General features: G+C 42.6%; 1 protein-coding gene across 1 annotated transcript; it reads right to left on the bottom strand.

The window, feature by feature from the left end:
- Positions 1–7,808: 7,808 nt before the first annotated feature.
- tas2r201.1 (taste receptor, type 2, member 201, tandem duplicate 1) lies at positions 7,809–9,322 on the bottom strand. The gene has a single exon (XM_072914566.1). It carries the CDS (start codon positions 9,029–9,031, stop codon positions 7,961–7,963), a length of 1,071 nt encoding a protein of 356 aa, XP_072770667.1. The 5' UTR covers positions 9,032–9,322; the 3' UTR covers positions 7,809–7,960.
- Between the last annotated feature and the right edge of the window lie 7,410 nt (positions 9,323–16,732).

The raw sequence follows: 16,732 nt of genomic DNA, 5'->3' as shown, positions 1-16,732 counted from the left end.
CAGAGGTAGCTGTCTTAACCACTGTTCTATCCTGGGTTTTCTTCACTGAAGTAATGGTGAACTAGTAAACTAGTAACCTACGATTGAGGCGATACAAAAACATAGAACCAACTATTTTTCACCGTGAGAAGAGGTGACATCCCTGCAGCAAACATCTGCTGAGTGCATCATTCTCGACGTGCGTGGTGCTTCACTTAAGTGTTCAGGTTTGCAGTTAAGTTGCAGTGATAACATAACATTTATAGTAGATTGTTACTGTGACTGATTTAGTAAGTAAGATGACATAAATGTTCCCGCTCTAAATACACCATCATTGTAGTCATTTTTCTCCTGCGTGGACTTCCGTCTTCCTTTACAATGAGTGAAGCTGCATGAAACCTTGTGTCTGCAATTGTAAATAATGTAGTTTTTATTAAGTTTTGTGTTTCTTGTAGAATTTATATAAAGTAATATACATTAGCCTATTGTTAAAATAATGGAAAAAGCATCATTAAATATATTTGTTGTATTGTATTATTACATTAATAGCTGTTGTATTATTATAGGATGGCTTGTTAAACATCTTATAAGATTTTCAGAGGGAGGAAAAACCAAGACATTTAATATAAAATGTAAAATGAATAAATACATAAAAAGAAAAAGAATAAAAATGGTTAAAAGCCATCGTCCCGGGGAGCATTTCATTTCGTCCCGTGCATTTTTTTTACCGACGACGGTACAACGGGACTACATTAATCTCAAGCCCTGGAAGTTACATTTTATTGTTTGCATTATTTGTTTCAGCATTGCACTTTGAAGATGGTCCCTCAGCTCTTTGACAGCTTTGGCTCTTTTTCAGATCAGCGGACGGTCTTTCTTATTTACAGTATATATAAACGTTTCTCATTTCTATTCAAACTTCCATATATATTTAATTTCCTTAACGGTTTACCATAATATATACATATATATATATATATATATATGTATATATATATATATATATATATATATATATATATATATATATATATATATATATATATTATATATAAGCCAAATCATCCCGATCCAGATATTACTTTAATTCAAGTAATTAAGTAATATTTCAGGGCTTGAATTTACAACCAGTTTAGTCACATATGTGCCCAAAATGTAATCTGTGCAACTTCAAAATATTTGGGAACAAACAGTTATTGTATTGTGAGCGAAAGTCGTGGCATTATCCTCTATGTTGTGAATGAATAACATAGAGGCTAATGCCATGACTTTCATTGTGTTTCAGTGTATCTTGAAGTATCATGCAAGTAATTGTTTCTTGTTGATGCTGTAAACAAAATGTCACTGTGCAAACCCATGTGTGTTGTTGTACTGAACACAGAATGAAAATAAACCGACTGAAATAATAATAATAACAATGAATAATTTCTAAGTCTTTGTTAGCCGTTTGTGAAGTTTTGTGCTCGTGCGCTACGTTTGCTCGCATCCTGTGCATCTCCTGGGGGCTAAGCCCCCCCTGTCCTTAAAAGCTAGTGACGCCCCTGACGTTAACGTTAGAGTTTGCAAGTCTGTCTAATAAACTAGTGCTTTCTTTCTTTCTTTAGTTTATTTGGAACATGAACACACTTACAGGAGTAGGAAGAAGTAAAGCTTATTTAATCCTACCCCTTTCCCACTTCATAGCGTTTACAAATATATACATCATTTACTGACCTTTTTATAATAAAATATCTGTGAATTAGTATATACAACAGTTTTGTAATATGTAATTAATTAATTTAGTCATTATTAATATACTGAGATGAAGAATATCTTATTTTCAATAAGGTTGAAAGTATTTCTCATAATTCTTCTTCTTTGTACTTTGTAAGCACTATTCATTACTTAATCCATTCCATCATTTAATTCCACATCATTTTAGCTGTTTGCAATTTTACCAAATCATTGAACTTTAATATTTTTGACTCAATAAATAAAGTGTTTGTATGTTCTCTATATCCAACATTATGTATCAGTCTAATTAATTTTTTTTGTAACACGGTTAACGAATGTAGCGCACATTTGTAGTTATTTCCCCACATTTCTGCACAATAACTCAGATATGGTAATACTATAGTAGCGAGCATTAGAGAATGTGAAGTGATTTGTTAAACCAAATATTGTGTTTTTTTCCATATACAACAACCTATCTGGACACGATAAGAGAATCGATAAGGAATCGGTTCAATAAGAGGATTCAATAATAGGCTCGAACTCGATAATTTCTTATCAAACATCATCCCTACACTAATTGTATTATTTTTATTCTATTCTCACATGGGAAAAAAACGACAGTAAAAATGTAAAAAAGAGGGAAAAAAAGGTATGTAATGAGAAAAAGCTGAAATGTTCTGACAAATAATGAATATACTTAGTCACCTTATCACCAACAATATAATTGTTTGTGTCTGCACACCCCGCCCAATCACAAGTTAGTAGGAGGTGTTTCCAGCAAATTAACGAGGGTTGAGACGACGATGCTGTCAATGCTTTGAGAACCGCACAGAGGATGAAACACAAAATAAATGGTCAAAAATCAGGAAGAAGATGAAGAATAAAATGGGTGTGGCCAAAACAGGCGATGGTACCAGGGATAAAGTAGTGCTGCACACCGTCTGAAAAGACAGTCGCTGCAATGATACGTACAAATTTAGAAGAGGTGGGCGACTCTGATTACCCCAATATAAATACAATTTGTGTAATTTACAACAACATATGTTCATACGGTAGCCTGCTCACGGCCAGATTAGAGTTTCATGTCAAAATGATGTCATATTTGGTTTGCAATGTTTTACATTTTAACATGCCATCATCTCAAAAAGGATACGAAAGACTATGACTCTCGTTTGTTCACTCAATTTATTATCACAACACAGGAAAGCTTCTCGCGGTAGCAGCCGTACGTGACACAAATATACAATATCCCACCTCCACCCACAAGAGACAAAGACAGTGGATGACTGACATGATGTTTCCTTTAAGGGGTATAGATCGCTCAGAAAGTTCTGGGCACATCTTCATTGCACTTCCAGGAAGTGTCAGAAATGGGAGAAGGAAGACGTGATTGTTACATTCCGTGTGTGATCCGGATCATCCACTGGATTCAAGACTTTTTTAATGGTTGAGATCTGCGCTCACTGAGTACTTTTCTAGTTTCAGTATTGTCACAAAATGGTGGTGTTGATACCAAGGGCAGTATCAATGTATGATTTTTTATTTAGTTTTTAATGTTCACAACTTCAGGGGATAATTCACAGGAGGACTTAGAGTGCACAAACTAAAGGATTTAAAAGAGTACTATGGCTATTGTTGACTTTAGCTGTGTCTCAATTCCTTGACAGTGAACATTTGTGGACGTGACAGCGGGGCACGAAGGCTTCCCCAATTCCAACAAGCTCCAAGTGTCCTGTGAATCAAACCGATGGATGTGTCCTTTTCTTCCGTTAGTGTACATGTCGAGTATCCTTCGCACCCCTCGTTATCCCAAGATGCTTTGCATGTCCAGCTCTGAACAAATATTTAACATGGCGGCGCTATGCAAAGAGAAGAGCGACTTCAAAATGTACGTAAGTATAGCTTTATTTATTCATTTGAAACATGTAACCGCAGATATGTAGAGTTTGGCGTGACATGAGTAATTTCAATTTGTGTTCAAATACGAGACCTGGACTATCGTAATGTTGAGCGACCTCCATGTTGTTTGCTCCTATTTTTTCCCCAAGAGATATTGTTGTTCATATATTATTGCTTTGTACTATGGCACTTTAAATAATAACAATACGGCCTTGCATACTTTGACTTTTCAGTATGCAGCCCTTGGTGGGAAAAGTTAGAACTAAAGTATCCAAATGATCGATATTTTGATTCGAGAATCGATATTAGAGCATAAATATCTGGTATCGGCAGTATCGATATTTCAGTATGGATCAGCACATGACTGGTGCCAGCACACAAATGCCAACTGAGATGCAAATTAAGTTGTAGCGACAGTATCGGTTTCTAGGAAAGAGAACATGTAAATGAAAGACCGGCAGAACTAGGACTAAACAGTTTTTAAAAGAACATATCATCGTTTAACACTTCCACTATTTGCCATGTCAGCTGATTCAGAAGTCGAATCATCTGTTGCAGTGCCAACGCTGCACAGGGATCCGAGCGCCCGCCATAGCGCCGCTGCCCTTTGCCGATACACGGCTTGACCGAAGGCCAGGTTGACGGTGGCACCGAATATGTTCAAAGTGATGACCGTGGTAAGGATGTTGGTCCCAAAGTAAAACGGGGCATATTTTAAGGTGAGCGAGTCCAGGAGAATAAAAAACGCACAGCTGAAGAAGATCACGCACTGACAAATGCCGCTCGCGCAGACTCTCAACCAGCTCCGAAGTCTGGACTTGGAGACCGAAATGCCGTTCTGTGTCATCGTTCTCATGTGACCCTGCAGGTATCGCAGGGTGGTGATGTTTGAGAAGATCATCAGGCAAAGACTGGTCAGCATGTGAACCCTGGTGATGATGAAAACAACCAAGCGATAAAGCTTCAGCTGAGAACTGTCGGGAATCTGGTTCCACGTCACGTTCTTGTCAGGAATCTGGTTCCACATCACGTTCTTGTCAGGAATCTGGTTCCATGTCCCGTTGTTGTCAAGAATCTGGTTCAACGTCCCGTTGTTGTCAGGAATCTGGTCCCACGTCACGTTGTCGTCGTCGGTGAAGACCGCAGGCTTGGAAATTAGACATTTGGCAATCTCCACAACGCAGTAGTGAAAATAAACGAGGCAATCAAGAAGAAGAACCATGAAAATGGTCACCTTGATGTTCCTCTTCAGCCAGTCGAAGAAAGCGCTGCGTGCGGGGACAATGTGGGCGAAGTAGTAGAAACTGAGCCAAACAAAGCCGCTCATGCTGATATTGGCAGAGTACTGAAGCATAAAGGAAAGCACCAACCAATACTTGTTGTTGCCCATCATCAAGAAGGTCAGCGTCAAGAAGGCGAGATACACAGAGGAGGATCCGATGAGAAGCTCCAAGAGGAACCTCAAAGGCTGCTTGAGTCTATCGGTGCCTTGTGGACATCCCAGGCAAAACAGAAAAAACAAGTTCATGGCGAGGATGAAGACGCCAAGAGGAGTGTTGATGATTAAAAACTGCATCATACTGATCTCCAGCTGAACGTTCATCGTGCAGGCTTGAAGGAGTCAGAGGGTTGCAAATGTTCCTCAAAGTGTGAGCACCGCCCGTGCGCTTTGTGACGGATGAGCTCTCAGGTAAAGCAGGGATAATGTACTAGAAACCATCATATGCATAACAGGCGGGCCCCAAAGAAGGAATATCAATGCAGCGTTGCCGTATCCTGTTTGATACACAATCTTTGGTTGTATGCAGATGACCAGGGCTGTCTGGGCACTCACATTATTAATATATCATTCACCTTCACTAGCACAATACAATTAGGTTATGGTGGATGTCCAAGAAATGTCAGAAATGGGATAACGAACATGGGCCTGATGTATTAAGAGTTGATTTTTAACTAAAACATGGCGTGCGTTCAAATCCATAAAGAGAATACACAATTTTTAAAGATCTGACGGTTTAAAGGGGAACTGCACTTTTTGGGGATTTTGCTTATCGTTCACAATCATTATGAGAGACAAGAAGACAAAATGTTTTTGGTTTTTTTGCATTCTAACGTATAAAAATCGGCCTAGCAATGCAGCTAATGTTAGCAATCAATTCTACTTCTAAATCACTTTAAAAATGCATTCTAAAACTATCACCAATACTTCATTTACGTTCTGTAACCTGTATAATAACCAAGCTGTAGTAACATTGTTATTGTAAGAGAGAACACCGAGGAACTCTTTTTCTAGCGTACTAACACATCGGCGTGCTACGGTATTAGCCGTAAAAGTAAGCGATGAGCTAGCTTCTACGTTTGAGTTTGTAATACACAACACAATGTGATAGGACACTAATCTGTACTGAGTGAAAAACATGAACAATCATATTACAGTATCTGTAAAGTATTATTTCATGTTTTGTTTGTACACAGCTAGCCAGACAGTGTATGTACTGTAGTTGTAATAACACGCATGACGTGCTGCGTGTATCATGATCAATATAAAGTGTGACTCACTCCATGGACAGTTGTCTGGTCCAGCTGGCCGGGGATGTTTTTCCGGTTTATTTGGGTAAACACTCCATTTAGATGTGCCACGCCCCTTTATAAATATGCAAATCATATTGAAATTAGCCGTGTGCCTGGGATCTGCACACTCCGCCCAATCACAAGTTAGTAGGAGGTGTTTCCAGCAAACTAACGAGGGTTGAGACGACGATGCCATCGATGCTTTGAGAACCGCACAGAGGATGAAACACAAAATAAATGGTCGAAAATCAGGAAGAAGGTGAAGAAGAAAATATGTGTGGCCAAAACAAGCGATGGTACCGGAGATAAAGTAGTGCTGCACACAGTCTGAAAAGACAGACGCTGCAATGATACGTACAACTTCTTACCCCAATATAAATACAATTTGTGTAATTTACAACAAAATGTATTCATAAAGTAGCCTGCTCACAGCCAGATTAGAGTTTCATGTTAAAATGATGTCATATTTGGTTTGCAATCTTTTATATTTTAACATGCCAGCATCTCAAAAAGGATACCAAAGACTTTGACTCTTGTTTGTTCACTCAATTTATTATCACAACACAGGAAAGCTTCTCGCGGTAGCAGCCGTACGTGACACAAATATACAATATCCCACCTCCACCCACAGAGACAAAGACAGTGGATGACTGACATGATGTTTCCTTTAAGGGGTATAGATCGCTCAGAGAGTTCTGGGCACATTTTGATTGCACCTCCAGGAAGTGTCAGAAATGGGAGAAGGAAGACGTGATTATTACATTCCGTGTGTGATCCGGATCATCCACTGGATTCAAGACTTTTTTTAATGGTTGAGATCTGCGCTCACTGAGTGCTTTTCTAGTTTCAGTATTGTCACAGTCATTACGCGACACGTAGGGGGAGGCCGGATCGATCGATAAAATGGTGGTGTTGATACCAAGGGCAGTATCAGTGTATGATTTTTTATTTTGTTTTTAATGTTCACAACTTCAGGGGATAATTCACAGGAGGACTTAGAGTGCACAAACTAAAGGATTTAAAAGAGTACTATGGCTATTGTTGACTTTAGCTGTGTCTCAATTCCTTGACAGTGAACATTTGTGGACGTGACAGCGGGGCACGAAGGCTGTCCCAATCCCAACAAGCTCCAAGTGTCCTGCGAATCCAACCGACGGATGTGTCCTTTTCTTCCATTAGTGTACATGTCGAGTATCCTTCGCACCCCTCTGTATCCCAAGATGCTTTGCATGTCCAGCTCTGAACAAATATTTAACATGGCGGCGCTATGCAAAGAGAAGAGCGACTATAAAATGTACGTAAGTATAGCTTTATTTATTCATTTGAAACATGTAACCGCAGATATGTAGAGTTTGGCGTGACATGAGTAATTTCAATTTGTGTTCAAATACGAGACCTGGAATATCGTAATGTTGAGCGACCTCCATGTTGTTTGCTCTTATTTATACCCCAAGAGATATTGTTGTCCATATATTATTGCTTTGTACTATGGCACTTTAAATAATAACAATACGGCCTTGCATACTTTGACTTTTCAGTACGCAGCCCTTGGTGGGAAAAGTTTGAACTAAAGTATCCAAATGATCGATATTTTGATTCGAGAATCGATATTAGAGCATAAATATCTGGTATCGGCAGTATCGATATTTCAGTATGGATCAGCACATGACTGGTTCCAGCACACAAATGCCAACTGAGATGCAAATTAAGTTGTAGCGACAGTATCGGTTTCTAGGAAAGAGAACATGTAAATGAAAGACCGGCAGATCTAGGACTAAACAGTTTTTAGAAGAACAAATCATCGTTTAACACTTCCACTATTTGCCATGTCAGCTGATTCAGAAGTCAAATTATCTGTTGCAGTGCCAACGCTGCACAGGGATCCGAGCGCCCGCCATAGCGCCGCTGCCCTTTGCCGATACACGGCTTGACCGACGGCCAGGTTGACGGTGGCACCGAATATGTACAAAGTGATGACCGTGGAAAGGATGTTGGTCCCAAAGTAAAACGGGGCATATTTTAAGGTGAGCGAGTCCAGGAGAATAAAAACTGCACAGCTGAAGAAGATCACGCACTGACAAATGCCGGTCACGCAGACTCTCAACCAGCTCTGAAGTCTGGACCTGGAGATCGAAATGCCGTTCTGTGTCATCGTTCTCATGTGACCCTGCAGGTATCGCAGGGTGGTGATGTTTGAGAAGATCATCAGGCAAAGACTGGTCAGCATGTGAAGCCTGGTGATGATGAAAACAACGAAGCGATAAAGCTTCAGCTGAGAACTGTCGGGAATCTGGTTCCACGTCACGTTCTTGTCAGGAATCTGGTTCCATGTCCTGTTGTCAAGAATCTGGTTCAACGTCCCGTTGTTGTCAGGAATCTGGTCCCACGTCACGTTGTCGTCGTCGGTGAAGACCGCAGGCTTGGAAATTAGACATTTGGCAATATCCACAACGCAGTAGTGAAGATAAAGGAGGCTATCAAGAAGAAGAACCATGAAAATGGTCACCTTGATGTTCCTCTTCAGCCAGTCGAAGAAAGCGCTGCGTGCGGGGACAATGTGGGCGAAGTAGCAGAAACTGAGCCAAACATAGCTGCTCATGCTGATATTGGCAGAGTACTGAAGCATAAAGAAAAGCACCAACCAATACTTGTTGTTGCCCATCATCAGCGTCAAGAAGACGAGATACACAGAGGAGGATCCGATGAGAAGCTCCAAGAGGAACCTCAAAGGCTGCTTGAGTCTATCGGTGCCTTGTGGACATCCCAGGCAAAACAGAAAAAACAAGTTCATGGCAAGGATGAAGACGCCAAGAGGAGCGTTGATGATTAAAAACTGCGTCATACTGATCTCCAGCTGAACGTCCATCATGCAGGCTTGAAGGAGTCAGAGGGTTGCAAACGTTCCTCAAAGTGTGAGCAGCGCCCGTGCGCTTTGTGAAGGATGAGCTCTCAGGTAAAGCAGGGATAATGTACTAGAAACCATCATATGCATAACAGGCGGTCCCCAAGGAAGGAATATCAATGCAGCGTTGCCGTATCCTGTTTGATACACAATATTTGGTAGTATGCAGATGACCAGGGCTGTCTGGACACTCACATTATTAATATATCATTCACCTTCACTAGCACAATACAATTAGGTTATGGTGGATGTCCAAGAAATGTCGGAAATGGGATAACAAACATGGGCCTGATGTATTAAGAGTTGATTTTTAACTAAAACATGGCGTGCGTTCAAATCCATGAAGAGAATACACAATTTAAAAAAATCTGACGGTTTAAAGGGGAACTGCACTTTTTGGGGATTTTGCTTATTGTTCACAATCATTATGAGAGACAAGAAGACAAAATGTTTTTGGTTTTTTTGCATTCTAACGTATAAAAATCGGCCTAGCAATGCAGCTAATGTTAGCAATCCATTCTACTTCTAAATCACTTTAAAAATGCATTCTAAAACTATCACCAATACTTCATTTACGTTCTGTAACCTGTATAATAACCAAGCTGTAGCAACATTGTTATTGTAAGAGAGAACACTGAGGAACTCTTTTTCTAGCGTACTAACACATCGAAGCAATTCTGGACCACCATCCTCCGCCTCAGGAAGGGGAAGCAGTGCACTATCAACACCGTGTATGGTGAGGATGGTGTTCTGCTGACCTCGACTGCGGATGTTGTGGATCGGTGGAGGGAATACTTCGAAGACCTCCTCAATCCCACCAACACGTCTTCCTATGAGGAAGCAGTGCCTGGGGAGTCTGTGGTGGGCTCTCTTATTTCTGGGGCTGAGGTTGCTGAGGTAGTTAAAAAGCTCCTCGGTGGCAAGGCCCCGGGGGTAGATGAGATCCGCCCGGAGTTCCTTAAGGCTCTGGATGCTGTGGGGCTGTCTTGGTTGACAAGACTCTGCAGCATCGCGTGGACATCGGGGGCGGTACCACTGGATTGGCAGACCGGGGTGGTGGTTCCTCTCTTTAAGAAGGGGAACCGGAGGATGTGTTCTAACTATCGTGGGATCACACTCCTCAGCCTTCCCGGTAAGGTCTATTCAGGTGTACTGGAGAGGAGGCTACGCCGGATAGTCGAACCTCGGATTCAGGAGGAACAGTGTTGTTTTCGTCCTGGTCGTGGAACTGTGGACCAGCTCTATACTCTCGGCAGGGTCCTTGAGGGTGCATGGGAGTTTGCCCAACCAGTCTACATGTGTTTTGTGGACTTGGAGAAGGCATTCGACCGTGTCCCTCGGGAAGTCCTGTGGGGAGTGCTCAGAGAGTACGGGGTATCGGACTGTCTGATTGTGGCAGTCCGCTCCCTGTATGATCAGTGCCAGAGCTTGGTCCGCATTGCCGGTAGTAAGTCGGACACGTTTCCAGTGAGGGTTGGACTCCGCCAAGGCTGCCCTTTGTCACCGATTCTGTTCATAACTTTTATGGACAGAATTTCTAGGCGCAGTCAAGGCGTTGAGGGGATCCGGTTTGGTGGCTGCAGGATTAGGTCTCTGCTTTTTGCAGATGATGTGGTCCTGATGGCTTCATCTGGCCAGGATCTTCAGCTCTCACTGGATCGGTTCGCAGCTGAGTGTGAAGCGACTGGGATGAGAATCAGCACCTCCAAGTCCGAGTCCATGGTTCTCGCCCGGAAAAGGGTGGAGTGCCATCTCCGGGTTGGGGAGGAGATCTTGCCCCAAGTGGAGGAGTTCAAGTACCTCGGAGTCTTGTTCACGAGTGGGGAAAGAGTGGATCGTGAGATCGACAGGCGGATCGGTGCGGCGTCTTCAGTAATGCGGACGCTGTATCGATCCGTTGTGGTGAAGAAGGAGCTGAGCCGGAAGGCAAAGCTCTCAATTTACCGGTCGATCTACGTTCCCATCCTCACCTATGGTCATGAGCTTTGGGTTATGACCGAAAGGACAAGATCACGGGTACAAGCGGCCGAAATGAACAAGGGGCTCTCCCTTAGAGATAGGGTGAGAAGCTCTGCCATCCGGGAGGAGCTCAAAGTAAAGCCGCTGCTCCTCCACATCGAGAGAAGCCAGATGAGGTGGTTCGGGCATCTGGTCAGGATGCCACCCGAACGCCTCCCTAGGGAGGTGTTTAGGGCACGTCCGACCGGTAGGAGGCCGCGGGGAAGACCCAGGACACGTTGGGAAGACTATGTCTCCCGGCTGGCCTGGGAACGCCTCGGGGTCCCACAGGAAGAGCTGGACGAAGTGGCTGGGGAGAGGGAAGTCTGGGCTTCCCTGCTTAGGCTGCTGCCCCCGCGACCCAACCTCGGATAAGCGGAAGAAGATGGATGGATGGATGGACTAACACATCGGCGTGCTACGGTATTAGCCGTAAAAGCAAGCGATGAGCTAGCTTCTACGTTTGAGTTTGTAATAAACAACACAATGTGATAGCACACCAATCTGTACTGAGTGAAAAACATGAACAATCATATTACATTATCTGTAAAGTATAATTTCATGTTTTGTTTGTACACAGCTAGCCAGACAATGTATGTACTGTAGTTGTAATAACACGCATGACGTGCTGCGTGTATCATGATCAATATAAAGTGTGACTCACTCCATGGACAGTTGTCTGTTTGGTCCAGCTGGCCGGGGATGTTTTGTCCGGTTTATTTGGGTAAACACTCCATTTAGATGTGCCACGCCCCTTTATAAATATGCAAATCATATTGAAATTAGCCGTGTGCCTGAGATCTGCACACCCCGCCCAATCACAAGTTAGTAGAAGGTGTTTCCAGCAAACTAACGAGGGTTGAGACGACGATGCTGTCAATGCTTTGAGAACCGCACACAGGATGAAACACAAACTAAATGGTCAAAAATTAGGAAGAAGATGAAGAATAAAATGGGTGTGGCCAAAACAGGCGATGGTACCAGAGATAAAGTAGTGCTGCACACCGTCTGAAAAGACAGTCGCTGCAATGATACGTACAACTTTAGAAGAGGTGGGCGACTCTGATTACCCCAACATAAATACAATTTGTGTAATTTACAACATATGTTCTTACGGTAGCCTGCTCACGGCCAGATTAGAGTTTCATGTCAAAATGATGTCATATTTGGTTTGCAATCTTTTACATTTTAACATGCCATCATCTCAAAAAGGATACCAAAGACTATGACTCTTGTTTGTTCACTCAATTTATTATCACAACACAGGAAAGCTTCTTGCGGTAGCAGCCGTACGTGACACAAATATACAATATCCCACCTCCACCCACAAGAGACAAAGACAGTGGATGACTGACATGATGTTTCCTTTAAGGGGTATAGATCGCTCAGAAAGTTCTGGGCACATTTTCATTGCACTTCCAGGAAGTGTCAGAAATGGGAGAAGGAAGACGTGATTATTACATTCCGTGCATGATCCGGATCATCCACTGGATTCAGGACTTTTTTAGTGGTTGAAATCTGCGCTCACTGAGTGCTTTTGTAGTTTGTAATATATTTTTTGCTTATTGTCAATATTGTTAAGTTAAAGTACCACTGATAGTCACACACACACTAGGTGTGGTGAAATTATTCTCTGCATTTGACCCATCACCCTTGATCACCCCCTGGGAGGTGAGGGGCGCAGTGGGCAGCAGCGGTGGCCGCGCCCGGGAATCATTTTTGGTGATTCACAGTCATTACGCGACACGGAGGGGGAGGCCGGGTTGATCGATCGATAAAATGGTGGTGTTGATACCAAGGGCAGTATCAGTGTATGATTTTTTTATTTAGTTTTTAATGTTCACAACTTCAGGGGATAATTCACAGGAGGACTGTGAGTGCACAAACTAAAGGATTTAAAAGAGTACTATGGCTATTGTTGACTTTAGCTGTGTCTCAATTCCTTGACAGTGAACATTTGTGGACGTGACAGCGGGGCACGAAGGCTTCCCCAATTCCAACAAGCTCCAAGTGTCCTGCGAATCCAACCGACGGATGTGTCCTTTTCTTCCATTAGTGTACATGTCGAGTAGCCTTCGCACCCCTCGGTATCCCAAGATGCTTTGCATGTCCAGCTCTGAACAAATATTTAACATGGCGGCGCTATGCAAAGAGAAGAGCGACTTCAAAATGTACGTAAGTATAGCTTTATTTATTCATTTGAAACATGTAACCGCAGATATGTAGAGTTTGGCGTGACATGAGTAATTTCAATTTGTGTTCAAATACGAGACCTGGACTATCGTAATGTTGAGCGACCTCCATGTTGTTTGCTCTTATTTATACCCCAAGAGATATTGTTGTTCATATATTATTGCTTTGTACTATGGCACTTTAAATAATAACAATACGGCCTTGCATACTTTGACTTTTCAGCAGTGACGTGCGGTGAGGTTGATGGCTGGTGAGGCACTGACTTCATCACAGTCAGATTTACAAACATATGAACCCTAAAGAGTATCTTATTCACCATTTGATTGGCAGCAGTTAACGGGTTATGTTTAAAAGCTCATACCAGCATTCTTCCCTGCTTGGCACTCAGCATCAAGGGTTGGAATCGGGGGTTAAATCACCAAAAATGATTCCCGGGCGCGGCGCCGCTGCTGCCCACTGCTCCCCTCACCTCCCAGGGGGTGATCAAGGGATGGGTCAAATGCAGAGGACAAATTTCATTACACCTTGTGTGTGTGTGACAATCATTGGTACTTTAACTTAACTTTAACTTTACACATACAAACTGTAGCACACAAAAAAGCACATTTAATAAAAAAAAAACGTTGTTATAGTCTTACCTTTTTTTTATAAATGAAGTCCATTCGCCGCTGTTGTGCTGGATTAATGAACCCCTGACGGGTGTGTTATATCAACTAAAGCCCTCACTTAAACTTTCTACGTGCAAGATTGAATCTATTTAAAAAAAAGTGTAACCGAGGGTTTATAAATGTCACCTATACTGTATGAAACTACAAAATAACAAACACGGAGGCTCCAGTTTACACGAGGACCACTTTATTTACCTTCTTTCAAAAACCTCTGCTCCACTACAACATGTCATCACTTCCGCTCTTGGCGCCTTCAAAATAAGAGCTTAAGGCATATACTGTATAACAGCACACAACAGGAACTTAACATCACAAATAGGAAAGCCCATAAAAATAGGTTACAAAAGTTATTTAATAAGAAGCCAAAAAGTGCAAAAACAATAATGTTCATGTTGGAGGAGTTGTGAATTAGGTACATCTGCAGTCTGCAGGTGTACCTAATGTTGTGTCCCTGCAGTCATTCACAACTCCTCCACCACGAACATTATTGTTTTTGCACTTTTTGGCTTCTTATGAAATAACTTTCTTAAATAGATTCAATCTTGCACGTGGAAAGTTTAAGTGTGGGCTTTAGTTGCAGAAGGCGGGGCTACTGGAGCCTCAGCCAGTGCGTCTTTTGCAGCCGCTTTATGATCGCTCAGCACAAGAAATACGTTACACACATACAGTTGTTGACAAAATACACTGTACATTATATACCTCAGCTAACTAAACTATGGAAATGTATAATATAATTCAAATAGCAATACGGTCTCACTGCACAGCAGGCCAGCAGTTAGTCGAGTCCGTCCATGTTGAGGTACTGAGTTGTGTGCCTCAACTGGCTGCTGTTCACCGCACCGTCTCTTCTCAGGATTTGAACGGCAAATGTGAAAATTCAGCGATTTTTAATACAAATAATCTAAAACTGGTGAAGTTAAATGGAAAATAACTTTATAGTATAATCACTGCATACATATAACAATTTAATTACATTTTTTTCTTTTTACATTTTTTTTCTTTCCATGATGGCAGGTGAGGCAGGGCCTCACCTGCCTCTAGTGACTGCACGTCACTGCTTTTCAGTATGCAGCCCTTGGTGGGAAAAGTTTGAACTAAAGTATCCAAATTATCGATATTTTGATTTAAGAATCGATATTAGAGCATAAATATCTGGTATCGGCAGTATCGATATTTCAGTATGGATCAGCAAATGACTGGTGCCAGCACACAAATGCCAACTGAGATGCAAATTAAGTTGTAGCGACAGTATCGGTTTCTAGGAAAGTGAACATGTAAATGAAAGACCGGCAGAACAAGGACTGAACAGTTTTTAGAAGAACAAATCATTGTTTAACACTTCCACTATTTCCCATGTCAGCTGATTCAGAAGTCGGATCATCTGTTGCCGTGCCAACGTTGCAGAGGGATCCGAGCGCCCGCCTTAGCGCCGCTGCCCTTTGCCGATACACGGCTTGACCGACGGCCAGGTTGACGGTGGTACCGAATATGTACAAAGTGGTGACCGTGGAAAGGACGGCAGTCCCAAAGTAAAACGGCGCATATTCAATGGTGATCGAGTCCAGGAGAATAAAAACCGCACAGCTGAAGAAGATCACGCACTGACAAATGCCGGTCGCGCAGACTCTCAACCAGCTCCGAAGTCTGGACCTGGAGACCGAAATGCCGTTCCGTGTCATCGTTCTCATGTGAACCTGCAGGTATCGCAGGGTGGTGATGTTTGAGAAGATCATCAGGCACAAACTGGTCAGCATGTGAACTCTGGTGATGATGAAAACAACCAAGCGATAAAGCTTCAGCTGAGAACTGTCTGGAATCTGGTTCCACGTCACGTTCTTGTCAGGAATCTGGTCCCACGTCCCGTTGTAGTCGTCGGTGAAGACCGCAGGCTTGGAAATTAGACACTTGGCAATCTCCACGACGCAGTCGTGAAGATAAACGAGGCAATCAAGAAGAAGAACCATGAAAATGGTCACCTTGATGTTCCTCTTCAGCCAGTCGAAGAAAGCGCTGCAAGCGGGGACAATGTGGGCGAAGTAGTAGAAACTGAGCCAAACAAAGCCGCTCATGCTGATATTGACAGAGTACTGAAGCATAAAGGAAAGCACCAACCAATACTTGTTGTTGCCCATCATCAAGAAGGTCAGCGTCAAGAAGACGAGATACACAGAGGAGGATCCGATGAGAAGCTCCAAGAGGAACCTCAAAGGCTGCTTGAGTCTATCGGTGCATTGTGGCCATCCCAGGCAAAACAGAAAAAACAAGTTCATGGCAAGGATGAAGACGCCAAGAGGAGCGTTGATGATTAAAAACTGCGTCATACTGATCTCCAGCTGAACGTTCATCGTGCAGGCTTGAAGGAGTCAGAGGGTTGCAAACGTTCCTCAAAGTGTGAGCAGCGCCCGTGCGCTTTGTGACGGACGAGCTCTCAGGTAAAGCAGGGATAATGTACTAGAAACCATCATATGCATAACAGGCGGGCCCCAAAGAAGGAATATCAATGCAGCGTTGCCGTATCCTGTTTGATACACAATATTTGGTAGTATGCAGATGACCAGGGCTGTCTGGGCACTCACATTATTAATATATCATTCACCTTCACTAGCACAATACAATTAGGTTATGGTGGATGTTCTTGAAGCTTCCAAGAAATGTCGGAAATGAGATAACGAACAGGGTTAGATGGTTGAGGTCTGCACTTTTCTAGTTTCTAATATATTTTTGCATATTGTCAGTATTGTCACAGTCATTACGCCACACGTAGGGGGAGGCCGGATCGATCGCTAAAATGGTGGTGTTGATACCAAGG

This window comes from Nerophis lumbriciformis, linkage group LG13, assembly GCF_033978685.3.
Source record: "Nerophis lumbriciformis linkage group LG13, RoL_Nlum_v2.1, whole genome shotgun sequence".
NCBI classification, from domain to species: Eukaryota; Metazoa; Chordata; class Actinopteri; order Syngnathiformes; family Syngnathidae; genus Nerophis; species Nerophis lumbriciformis.
This window is presented reverse-complemented; position numbering and strand designations above follow the sequence as displayed.

What these genes read in the sequence shown, in the direction of transcription:
- tas2r201.1 (XM_072914566.1), bottom strand. Translation starts at nt 9,031, where the DNA reads ATGATGGACGTTCAGCTGGAGATCAGTATGACGCAGTTTTTAATCATC.